The sequence below is a fragment of the Trichosurus vulpecula genome, chromosome 9 (assembly GCF_011100635.1).
Source record: "Trichosurus vulpecula isolate mTriVul1 chromosome 9, mTriVul1.pri, whole genome shotgun sequence".
Classification (NCBI taxonomy): Eukaryota; Metazoa; Chordata; class Mammalia; order Diprotodontia; family Phalangeridae; genus Trichosurus; species Trichosurus vulpecula.
This window is the reverse complement of record NC_050581.1, coordinates 48,972,360-48,985,763: the sequence shown is the minus strand read 5'-3', so window position 1 is coordinate 48,985,763 and position 13,404 is coordinate 48,972,360. Positions and strand designations below refer to the sequence as shown.

The window sequence follows — 13,404 nt, the reverse complement described above, 5'->3', positions numbered from 1 at the left end:
ACAGATAGGTGCAAGTGGAGCAGCCTGTTGATGTTGGAGATGAACGGTGCAGCCAAAACTCTTTAAGTTACTACCAACTTGCAAGAAACAGAGAATAACGCTAGAGCAACAGTTTTAAAGAGGTGGTGTTTGTTCCTGAAGCTGTAGATGATACCTAGTAGAAGAACCGGTACTGAAAGCTCTTTAGGAGATCTGGTCTATCCCAGTATCTGAGTGTGTACTAAAGATCTTGTCATTTTTGGCTCCTCCCCACAAAAAGAAGCCATGGACATTGGCCCTAGAGAATTGCTTCCTATTTTTCTAACTGTCCCTCCAACACCAACTCTAACTCCACTCCCAACACTGGAAGTATCAGTAACTAAGCTAGAGGTTCTTGGTAACAAAAGTATATACTTTAGCAAAAGATGATGGAAATGCCATGAAAGGAACTAGCTGCTAAAATGCCAGTCATCGAGAACCAAAGGCCACATTTGATATGACGTCTTTGGGCCTTTCTCCTTGTTACCACTTCTAACAAGTTGAGAATGGATGGTCCGTGGTTCTAGTAAAATGTTAGCTCCTTTAGGACATTTTTGTATTTTTATCCTCAGCACCTAACACCGTGCCTGGCATATGCCAGGTATTTAGTGGATACTTGTTGATTAGTTTTAAATCATGTAAATGTTTGCTGCCTTGTGGGGAATTTGGAAGCTTGGCATAATGCTCTGAGAAGTTATCAGCAATCATGTTGGTGGTAGTCAGCTACTGTGCCTTGAGATGTATAACACTATCTTTTTTTTTTTACCTCTTTCACTCGCCCCCAGATACCTTCAGATGTCCTTGAGAAGAAGCCATTTTGGCTGAAGGCTTGCAGTAAACAGCATCAAATACAGGATTGAGTTGAAGGAGTGTGATACAATGGAAAGAGCCCTGGATTTAGACTCCGAGCCTCGGTTCAAATTCCAGCTTTACCTCTTATTAATACTTGTGTAAATTTGGGGAATTCACCTAATCTCAATGGCCCTTGGCTTTCTCATCTATAAAATGTCTAACTATATATCTAAATGTGTCTAAGATGAATCTGACTCTAGATGTCTTAGAAAGGCAATATCTGGAAGTCTGTACTATAAAGAATCTATAGTGCTTTCCTGCCTGATTCAGTGCCAATGAACTGGATTCTGTTTTGGTACCCACCAACACTGAAAACTGTTCAGTTCAGCTCTGCAGACGTATTTACCAAGTGCCTATTACCACTGTTCTCTCAGTCACCCAGGCTGACCACCTAGGTGTCATCTTCAACTCCTCTCTCTTACCCCCTCATATCTAATTCCTGTCATATCTGCCTTCATAACATATCTTGTATAAGCTCACTTCTCTCTTCTGATACTGCCACCATCCTGGTGTGGGCCCTCATCACCACATGCTTAAACTATTACCATAACTTTCTGATTGGTCTCCCTCTTTCTAGTCTTCACCTCTCCATTCTATGGGGGACATCACCAATCATCCTGACCTATGTCTTGCCACTGGACTCTGATGACTCTGGAGAAGAGAATGAAACTGATATCTTTGCACAGCTCTGTCTCACTTAAATCCAACTCCCTTGCAAGTCAAGACATCCCTCTCCTGATGTCACTGGTCCTCTTCAAGAACAAAGGATGAACAACAAATAAACTCTTCATTCTATCCTCCATGTAGCTCTCATGTTGTTTTTTCTAAAATGCAATATATATCATTCCTCCCATTCATTAAACTCTTAATACCTCCTTATTACCTCCAGAATCAAATGTAAAATTCTCTGTTTGGCTTTCAAAGTCCTTCAGAACCTGAGCCCTTCCTACTTTTCTAGTCTTCTACCTTACTCCCCTCTGTGTAACCTGCAATGCAGTGACACTGGCCTCCTTCTTGTTCCTTGCATAAGATATGTCATCTCCTGACTCCCTGTCTTTACATTGGCTATCCACCATGCTTAGAATACTTTCTCCTCACCTTTGCACCTAGGCTTCCTGCGAGTCTCAGCTAAAGTCTCACCTTCCGCTAGAATCCTTTCCCAGTCCTCCTTACTCTGAGTGCCTTCTCTCTGATATTACTCCTGTATTTCTCTTGTTGGTACATAGGTTTTTGCATGTTGTCTCCCCCATCAGACTGTGAACTTGAGAGCAGGGTTTGCTTTTTGCCCTCCTTTGTGTCCCTAGCACTTAGCATTTAGTGCCTGCCGTGTAATAAGTGCTTTTAAAGTACTGGTGGAATGATACTCTGTGTAAGGCATATTGCTAAATATTAAGGATACAAAAGAAAATTGATCCTTACCTTCAGGGAATTTATATTCTACTGGGAACAGGATATAACATAGTGCAATTATTATATAAATGTAACTAATACAAGGTAAACTGAAGAGAATGAGAGTGCTGAAATCTGGGATGATCAAAAAGAGCTTTCTATGAAAGGTAGTGCTTGACATGATACCTTGGTCTAACCCAGGCCTGTACAACCTGCAGCCCAGGGCGGCCCGGGAAACGTAGAGGATGTTTTCCTCTACATTTATTCATGAGCCACCCAAAGTCTTTGTCAGGCTGTAAGCAGCCTGCAGGTCACAGGTTGTGCAGGCCTGGTCTCACCAAAGGGGGTCAGACAAACACTTATATGAGGATTTTGAGAGGTGATAGTGTGGAAGTGAGATCCAAGCATAGGGGAAAACTTATACAGATGCAAAATAGACATGGGAGATAGGGTGTTACATTTACAAGAATAGTAATATGACATTTTGCCTGGAACATAGAGATTGTGAATGGGAGTATATGAAATAAGCATGGAATGGTGGGTAGGATCCATGTTATGGAAGGTTTTAAACACTAAGCCTAGAGGTGTAAGGAGCCATTGAAACATTTCATTAGAGGGAAAGGAGGGACATGATCATACTTGTGTCTTAGGAAGGTTATTTGGGCAGCTGTGTAGAAGGTAGATTGGAGAGAAGAGGGACTGTGGAAGTGAGGAGATCAATTAGGAAAGCTTTTATATTCTAAGCCAGAAGCGATGAAGACCTGACCTGAGGTAATGACTGTGAGTGGAGATGTGGAGATAGAATTGACAAGGTGAAGTAACTGTTAAATACACAAATACAGGTAACCTGAGTCAAGGCTAACCTGAGTGTCTAGGAAGATAATACTATCATAGATTTGGGGTTAGAAAGAACCTTAAAAATCATTTAGTTGAAACACCTTATTTTACAGTTAAGAAAACTAAGCCTTAAGAGAGTAACTTGTTATTCAAGGTCATTTGTAATTAATATAAATGGGGAAATTTGAAAGGATACGGGGGAAGGGCTGAGCATGAGCATGGTTGGATTGGATAGAGCATGAGTGGTATTCAGTTGAGGGGGTATAGAAATGAAAGGACATGGAGGAGCAGGACACAGCTTGGTCCTAATTAGCCATTGATTAATTATAATAGTGATAGAGATATGAGAGAAACCATAAGGATAGTAATGAGTATCAGATGTGGAGAGAAGCCAGTACTCTCCAGGGGGTGTTGCAGAGAGAGCTGGGTAAAATCTGATTCTGTTCCTTTGGGGAACTGGTGGTGGCAGTGTGAAGTGTACAGTATAGGTCCATGGGATGCCAGACAGAAAAGAAAAAAGGGCCCAGGAGAGAGTGCTAAGGTCTCACCCATGCTAAAAGAATGGGAGGTGGATAATCCAGCAAAGAAGACTAAGCAAGTATTCACGTAATTAAGATGAGGACCAGGAACATGGTGTCATAAAATTTAAAAGAGGAGAGGGCATCTAATGTCAAATGCTGTAGAGAGTTAATGAGGACAAGGATTGGAAGAAAGACCATTAGACTGAGATCTCTTGAGTGTTGGTAATTTGTCAAAGAGCAGTTTCAGTGAAATTCTGTCAGGAGCCAAGTTTCAAGGGATTAAAAAGGGAGCAACTATTAAGGTTGTGGAGGCAGCCACTGTAAACAATTCTTTTTAAGACTTTGGTGGTATAAATGAGGAAAGAGCAATGGATTTACTATCTCTGTTGGAAGTGCCTATCTAGTCTATCCTCAGTAGAAATTCCCTATATATCATCTCTGACAAACAGGCATCTAGACTTTGCTTGAAGATCTCTTGGGGAAGAGTAGAACCCACTAGCTCCCAAAATAACCCATTTTACTTGTAGATAGCTTTAATCCACCAGTTGGTTGTTCTATGCTCCTGAGCAAAGCAGATCAAATCTAATTCTTCCATTTGGCAACCTTCCAGATGTTTGAAGCTATCTATTATGTCTCCCCCTAAGCCTTTTCTTTTTCAGCCTAAATATCCTTAGGTGTTGAAGTATCCAAATACTTCAACTGATTCTCATATTTCATGGTATCAAGATCTTTCACTACTCTAAACCCTCTTGAATTTTGGTGTCCAGAACACTCTCTACAACATTGCAGATGTGCTTTGACCTCAGAAGAATAGAACCAGGACTATTAGTTCCTTCACTGTGAGCACTATACTTTGGTTAATGTAATCATAAGATGGTATGTATATTTCACCATGTTACCTGTTAACTTTTCTAGCTTCCTGTCACTGTTTACCCATATCAAGCTCACAATGAATGAATGGATGGATGGATGAATCTATTAAGTGCTTACTATGTGTTAGACACCATGCTAAGTGTTGGAGATATAAATAAGAAAGACAGTCCCTGCCCCCAAGGAGTTTACATTTTAATGGGGGGAGGAGGCTGGAGAGGCAGGGATGAGTGTTTTTGTTTTGAGAATTACTGGAGGGGTGAGTATAGCCATAGAAAAGTCCAGTTGACCTTTCCAGAAGCACTGGTAGTATATATTTTATTTCTCTTCCCAGAGCAAGAGGTAGAAAGTGGGATAGGAGTTGGGGGAGGGGTGTATGAATTGGAAAGATATAGCTAGCGTAGATGGTTAGACAGATAGAGAAACATGAGTCTGAGATCTGAGGCTAGCTAGAAACTATAGACCATGTACATTGACTGATTGGCCAATTGTATAGCACAGTCCCAGAATGTTGGTTCCAAAGTTGAGTCGATGAAGTAATTTGGAGCACTGTCTCCAGAGGCCTAGTGGTCTGGATGGACCATTGGCAGGGGAGAAATAACCTGAGTATTAGGTATAGGATCAAATGAAAGTGGGGGTTTTTGTCCTTTTAAAAGATGGGATAGAACTTAGAATGTTTGTAAGCAGCAGGGAAGAAGCCAATTGAATGATTGAATGATGAAGCCAAAAGAATGATTGGTGGGACAAGCTCCTAGAGGAGATGGGGAGGTGATAGGATCAAGTGTACAAGCAGGAGGGTTGGTAAAGATTAGGGCAACTTCTTCCTCAAAGACTGGAATAAAAGAAAAAATAGGTGACTATATGAAGCACATTTGAGCTACGGAATAGGGGTGATGAGGGAGCTCAAGATAGATTCCCTCTTTTCTCAGTAAAGTAAAAGGCAAAGTCAGGTAAGGGTGTGTGTGTGTGTCTATAGAGGACACCATTGACGTCCCTTTAAGGGAGAAGGGGAAAGACTCAAAGAGGTGTAAAAAGATTATTCATTGTGATAGCCCAGTTAAAAATAGATAATGTGAACTCACAGCAGACATCTAGCAATTTCATAGCCCTTTAGGATGATCAGAGACAAAAATGGTGAGGATGATCGAAGGCTAAAGATAGGGCAGATCATGAATAGTAGGACAGGAAGTTACTAATCTCGAGTTTATTAGCTGTGTGTTTATAGGCTAGTCACATATCCTCTCATCCTCAGTTTCCCCATCTACAAAGGGGGATAATACCTAAAGAATCTGCCTCATATGATGAAGCATCAATGGGATAACATATGTGGTATTTTGTTAACCTTGAAGTTCTTTGTAGAGATCAGCCATTGTTACTACACCAGTAAGGAAAAATGCATGAGGGATCATCATCACAGAGTGTAAAGAGTGCTGGAGTTGGAGTTAGTAAAATCTGAGTTAAAATTTTGCCTTTGACATTTATTACTTGTGGGAACACAAGATGATTATTATTATAGATAAGTTGTAATTTGCATTGGTGAAGGGAGTTCCCACAGCTAGAATTCCCATACCAACAGAATCACAAATCCATAATATATTGATGTGAGGAGATGTGTGGTTATTATTTAGCAGAAGGGAAAGTCTTTTGATAGGTATGACTAGGTAAAATATGTCTAGATTGTGTTCCTTAGATTACCAGTAAGCATTTCCAAAATGTAAATCATAAAAATGTGGGTATGGCTAAGTCAGGTAAAACGAATTTTTTAAAACTATGGATTAGTCGCATTAATAGTTATTTACTCAGAAAAGATTGTTTGGGCTTGTTTTGCGAAATAGATAAAGTGAGTGGCTTGTATGAGGTCTTTTACCCCATCAAAATGGTCCATTAGTGAAAAAAGTTTGAAAATAATCATCGTGCCTTCTGGTCTTTAGGTAATTTTCAACCCCTAAAGAATAACCCATTTACAGGTTAAGTGATTATTTTGAGTCTGTAAATACACTGAAAATTTAGTGGACCTTTTTGCTGCTTTATTCCTTCTGTAGATCCTTGGCTTGCTTGTTCCCATTTAGGAAGCAGTAAATTGAGTTGCCTGCTAAGAGATTCCCTGCACCATGACCTAACTGGATAGATTCAACATACAGAGCTTTACCAAAACTTTTGACACCTTGACTGACATAATTGTGGCCATGTTCCTGCTTAAGAGCAGGAACCATGTTTTCTGTTTCTTCTCTATCCTCCTTATATATTCCCAGTACACTTTACCTTTTCTTTGCTGTCTCTGAAATGGATGGAGATAGCAGCACAGTGACTATTCAGGTGAATGTCAAATGCTACTTATCTTTGTGGAGAAAGGTACAAAGGTGGAAAGAACAACGGGTGACTGGTAGCTGAAAGGATTGGGTGGGTACTGTGGAGAAGCTAGAAGTCTTTAGGAATCAAATATTTTAAAACAATGTTTTAAATTTTAGGAGATGAAAAATGGCCAGTCCAGATCCACCTGTACAGAAGAAACTAAAAGCTAAAAAGACCATACCTACAAGTTGCCGGAAACAAATACATATATTACATAAATTAGGAAATACTGAGCCACTGAAAGCAGTAAATAAGAATAATATATATGGTGGAAATCAGCAGTTAAACACTGAGGTCATGCACAGGAAAAGTGAAAATTCTGACATGAAGTGTTTCTTCCTGGACCCAAGGAGAAAAACCATACTCACTCAGGAAAATGAGACATTTCCTCAAAATTTAGCAGTATCACTAAAAAGAGTAAAGAACAACTCAAAGATGAACTTTGTCAATGAACGAGTTGTTGATCCAAACAACAGGCCAGCTGAAACAGAAAATTCTTGCAAGAAGCTTTTTATACAAGACTCAAGTGACTCACAGCAAACTTCATGTGGTTCTGAATACAAAACAAAAAAAAAAAGATTTTCATTTGAGCAAGCTAAGGTTGATTTGAGTCTAAAACCAAGCAGCAGCCCATCTGGCTCATTGAATGATTTAATTGACAAGTCAGCTTATATATTAGGCAATCATGTAGAAAAAGCTTTTAACAGTATTGGGAACGGTAGAGAAAATAACCAGGTAGGTCCCCAGTTAGAAGTGACCTCACAATCAGAATCCCATGTGTCACAGCAGAGCGAAGCCACTTCAGTTAAAAGTTCACACACTCATCTTACGGCCAACAAGACATCTGATTTGAAAAGATCAGTTCAGGCCAAGAAGAGTACAAGTGATTTTTTGAAGACACAAGAATGCAATCAAACTGATCACTCAAGAACTTCAGAGTGTGAAAATACAGTCTCAACATGGCATTCATCATTTGACACTAATAGTAAGTGTTTCTATCCGCAGTATGTAAAGAAGTCCCTTGCATTCACACTTAGGATTTTTAAGTTAACCCTGATGTAGACCAATATAAAAAACATAGGTCAATTTAAAAAAAAAAACATTTTATTCTATATAGTCTATAGTCAGTGGGATGTAGTGAATATAAGCTAATTGTAGAGTCAGAAAGAGCTGTGTTCAATTTCCACCTTAGACACACATTAATTAGGTCTGTGTCCATGTGCAAGTCAGTTGACTTTTCATTGCCCTGAGCTGTTCTCCAAGGAGATAAGATGGTATACTGGAAAGCACACAGGATTGGGGGTCAGAATGCCTGGATTCAAATCATGGCTCTGCCAGTCACCATATGACATTTAACCTCTCTGGGTCTCAGTCTGTAAAATGAGGGAGTTGGAAGAAGTTTACACATATGTAGTTCCCACACTGAGGAAGTCAGAGGTTCAGACCCTGAAAAAATTCTACATAGATTCTACATATTTGTACTCAACGGTAAGAATATTTTGAGGTATTGAGCAAGTAGATGTGCGGGTAGTATTAAAGTGAGAATGTAGTAATAGGAAGACATAACAAATCAAGTGACACAGCAGGATACAGGATAGGAGAATCTTTGGAATAAGAAGTATCAGTATGATGCATGAAACTGGATATGCAGTGTGAAGGACAGAGATAATGACTCTAAGGTTTTTTGTTTCAAAAATCAGAAAAATGGTGGTGGTATCTGCTATATATAAGGAAGATTTTTATTTATCCTCATTTTAAAATAATTTTATTGATTCATTCTGTTTTTCCATGCTGGTTTCTTTACCCATCTCACACTCCCACCCCCATCATTCAGTGAGACAACATTTTAGCAAGAAATCACTTTCCTTAAGGCCCAGGAAAGTAAGAGGTATATTTATAACGTTGTTCAGTTCACCAAACATTAATTAAGCATCGTCTCTATCCTAGCCAGTTGGAGAGCTACAACATCAAATATGATGCAGTTTGCCTTCAGATAGTTTATTACTCATCATCTCACCCATATTTTTTTTTACAACCTTTAAATATCACTTGTAGGAGACTTTTTATTTGTAAGATTAGGCAGCAGAGAATGTAGTTTTATTTAATTATGTTCTGATTACATCTTTTCCCAGAAAATTCACTTCTTGTTCAACAGGAAGTTAAATGTAGATGCACACTTAGGAGAACATTATACTGTATGTTGCAACAACCAGGTCAAATATGTATTTCGTCAATTTCTTTGTACAAACTTCAAATTCCTAAGCAAGATGGCAAGGAAACAATTCATAGGAGGCTCCACTTTTTGTACAGTAAATTTTATCTGTCTTGTCAAGAGTTTGCAGTGATTTCTTAGTGGGGCAAATTAAAAACGCCTTTGAATTAAGTGCATAAGTACTTAAATGTTCCTAGTCTATGTGACTGACTTAAATTTGTTGTTGTTAACCTGTTAGCAACAGTCAAAATCGTGGAGGAAATTTTATGTCAATAATACCTAAATTTTAAAGATTAATTTGTGAATCAGCATTTTCCCTAAATAATTCTTTCGGATTTTTTTTTTAAAAAACTTAAGTATTTCTGTATTGTTAAGTTTTTTCTATTGGGTTTTTTGCTACTGAATATCTAGTACATAGGCAATTCTAATTGATCACTTCATAAAAAGAAACATTAATCTTTGTTTCCTGTATCTTTTTCTCCCTCTCTCAAAGGCAGCTCCTCAAAGAAAAGGGTACTTTCAGGAAACAAAGAGAATATTAAGCGCATGAAAACTTCACATGAAATTAACGAGAATACCTGTATTGTGGAAAAAGAAAGCTCATTGTTTGAACAGGTAAAACTGTTACTTGTAATATGTGCCTTTTACTTTTGAGTCGTAGAAAATACCCACTGACATCTCTAAAAAGTTAAATCTTAAGATTGCAGTTTCATCTCACTTTTTGAAGGCTTGAATTAGGAAAATATAAAAAACTTAAGTTACTAGATAAAATTAAATGGGGGAGGAGAAAGATGTGCTCATTTTACAAAAGGATTCAGCATTGTTTTTCTTTTAAATAGCAAACACCCCTACTGCGCCTAAATTGATTCTGTTAACAGTAGTACCTTATTGACCTGATGTTGTTAAAGAATGAGGTGTTCCACCTAAATTAACTCCATTCTTGCCCTAAATCTATAACTATAGAAAGGAAGGTGCTGTTTCCTCATCTTGTGGTGATGGCAGTTATTCAGCTTCATCTTAATTGATCTTTTTGTTTACATTATTGTAGTCATTGTGTATATTCTTTTGGTTCTGCTTCTTTGACTATATGTATATCAGTTCATTAATCTTCCAGTGCTTCTCTGAATTCCACATACTCACTATTTCTTAAGGCATAACAATATTGCTGGGTTTTTTTTTTTTACTTGGCAAAATTCATTCTTCCTTCAGTTAGTTGGTGTGAAGTTTGTTTCCAGTTTAGGTCGAGGGAGAGGATTAGGTTGCTACTACAAAAAAGAACTACTAAGAATATTATTTTGTTTTTTTATTTTGTTAGAATATATACCCAGTAGTGAATCTCAGGATCAGATACCAAATTGTTTTCTAAAATGGTTGGACCAATGGACAGCTCCATTAGCAGTGTATTATTGGAGGGCAGAGCCAAGGTGGTGGAGTAAGACAAGAACTCACCTAAATTCTCTCAAATTCACCTCCACACAACTATAAAATAACACCTCAAAACAAATTCTGGAGCACTAGTGGTAACAAAACAATTTTTCAACCCAAGACAATTTCGGTTGGCAGGAAAGGTCTGTCTCACTTGGGTAAAAGGGGAGTACAATCCAGTGCAGGTAATGTCCAGGCAAACCAGTAGCAGGCTACATCCTAGCAAGCTAGTGGTAAGGCCCTACACTCAAAGTGCAGAAGGCCAGAAAGAGGCCCTGCAACCCTGGTGTGCTGTGGCAAGACCCCATGCCCCTGTCACAGCAGGCCAGCATGAGGCCCCATGCACCTGGTACAAGAAGCTTGGACAGTGCCGCTGCTACCCTAGGAGAAGAGCCCAACTTTAACATGAAATTCAGGTCACAAAATAGGCTAGAAATATGCGCAAATAAAAAAAGAACCTTTTGATTTTGTTTTAGTTTCTTGATGTCTTATTGACTCCATAAGACATCAAGAAACTAAAACCCAAAATAAGAGTTGTGAAATATCTCATTAGAACAACTGACCTGGAAAATAGATCAGGGAGAGATAATTTAAGAATTATTAGACTACTCTAAAACCACGATCAGAAAAAAACCTGAACACTATATTTCAAGAAATTAACAAGGAAAACTGCTCCAATATCTTAGAACCAGAAGTTAAAATAGAAACTAAACGAATCCATGAATCATCTCCTAAAAGAGATCCCTAAATGAAAACTCCCAAGAATACTCTAGCCAAATCCAGAGGTCCTAGGTCAAGAAGAAAATAATGCAAGCAGCCAGAAATAAACAATTCAGGTATCATAGAGCCATAGTCAGGATTACACAAGATTTAGCAGTTTCCACATTAAAGTTTTGGAGGGCTTGGAATAGGATATCCCAGAAGGCAAAGGAGCTAGGATTACAAACAAAAATCACCTACCCAACAAAACTTGACTATGATCCTTCAAGGAGAAAAATGGATTTTCAGTGAAATAGATGACTTTCAAGCATTCCCGATGAAAAACCAGAGCTGAATAGGAAACTTGGCTTTCAAATACAAGACTCAAGAGAAGTATAAAAAGCTAAACAGGAAAGAGAAATCATAAGGGATTCAGTAAGGTTAAACTGTTTACATTTCTACATGGGAAGATGATCCTTGCAACTCTTAAGACCTTTATCATTGTTGGGGTATTTAGAGGAAGTTTACATAGACAGAGACCAGGGGTATAAGTTGACCTTGATGGGATGAAATCCAATGAAAACAAAATTAGGGGATGAGAAAGAGGATTGCTCTGGGAGAAGAGGGAAGAGGAAGATGGAATGGGGTAAATGTTTCGCATGAAGAGGGACAAAAGACCTAGTATAGTAGAGGGAAGGATGGGGGGAAGGACATTGCTTGAACCTTATTCTTATCAGAATTGGCTCCAAGAGGAAATAACAAACTTGCACATAGAAATTTATCATGCCATATGGGGAAGTAGGGGGGCAGGGGAAGGGGAAATTTATAGAAGAGAAGGCTGATTTGGGGAGGCAGTGGTCAGAAGCAAAATACTGGTAAGGATAGACAGAGTGAAAGGAGAAAAAAGAGAAAGGGGGAGGGAGAGAGGAGACAAATGGGAAAAATAAAATGAAGGGAAATACACAGTAATAATCGTGTGTTTGAATGGGATGAACTCACCAATAAAATGGAAATGCATGGTAGAATGAATTAAAAACCAGAGTCCTGGTAAAAGCAGGGACTTGCTTTAGTTCTCCCCCAAAACATTTCAAATACCAATAAAAAATGACTCTAAAAAATTCTAGAACAGCAGAACCCACAAAATGACAGAGTGAAACAAATTTCCAGCCCAAGACAACCTGGAAGGTCAACAGGAAAGGTCCATCGTACCAGGCTTGGAAGGGAGCCACAGTCCAATGCAAAACACAACAGCACAGACTGGACCACAGCAAACCTGGAGCAGGCCTCAAGAGACTAAATCACTGGCAGCTGTGGTGGTTTCTAGACTTACCCACAAACACCAAAGATAACGTAGAAGGAAGAGAAGCCCTTTCGGTAGGAAAGGGCTGTCAGACGCGGGTGAGAATGGAGCACAGTCTGGCCGCAGCCCTGAGGCAGTGGCCAGTGAAGAGAGGAATGCCTTAAAAAGCAGAATTGGCCTAATGGAAGAGGAGGTCCAAAAGCTCACTGAAGAAAATAATTCCTTAAAAACTAGACTGGAGCAAATGGAAGCTAAGGACTCTGAGAAATCAAGAAATTATAAAACAAAACCAAAAGAATGAAAAAATAGAAGACAAAGTGAAATATCTCATTGGAAAAACAGCTGATCTGGAAATTGGATGTGGGAGAGATAAGTTAAAAAATCGTGCCTGAAAGCAATGATCAGGGAGGAGCCTAGACATCATCTTTCAAGAAATTATCAAGAAAAACTGCCCTTATGTTCTAGAACCAGAGGATAAAATAGAAATTGAAAGAATCCACCAATCACTTCATGAAGCAGATCCCAAAAGGTGGGCTCCTAGGAGTATTATAGCCATATTCCAGAGTTCCCAGGTCAAGGAAAAAATGTTGCAAGCAGCCAGAAAGAAACAATTCAAGTATTGTGGAAACATGATCAGGATAATACAAGATTTAGCAGCTTCTGCCTTAAGAGATCAGGGGCTTGAAGTATGATATTCTGGAGGTCAGAGAAGCTAGGATTAAAACCAAGAATCATCTACCCAGAAAAACTGCGTATAATCCTTCAGGGGAGAAAAAGGATATTCAATGAAATAGAGGACTTTAAAGCATTCTTGATGAAAAGACCAGAGCTGAATAGAAGATTTGACTTTCAAATACAAGACTCAAGAGAAGCATGAAAAGGTAAACAGGAAAGAGAAATCATAAGGGACTTACTAAAGTTGAACTGTT

At 38.8% G+C, this 13,404-nt stretch overlaps 1 protein-coding gene across 3 annotated transcripts in view; it reads left to right on the top strand.

The window, feature by feature from the left end:
* ATF7IP2 (activating transcription factor 7 interacting protein 2) overlaps window positions 1–13,404 on the top strand; it is a 98,601-nt gene that overhangs the window by 34,717 nt on the left and 50,480 nt on the right. For 2 of the 3 annotated variants that reach the window (XM_036738821.1, XM_036738822.1), the window contains exons 2-4: window positions 804–932; window positions 6,956–7,824; window positions 9,545–9,666. In XM_036738821.1, coding sequence (XP_036594716.1) covers window positions 6,966–7,824; window positions 9,545–9,666 — 981 coding nt within the window. In that variant the 5' untranslated portion in view covers window positions 804–932; window positions 6,956–6,965. The remainder of the gene's footprint in view (window positions 1–803; window positions 933–6,955; window positions 7,825–9,544; window positions 9,667–13,404) is intronic. The other variant, XM_036738823.1, reaches the window with a different exon arrangement.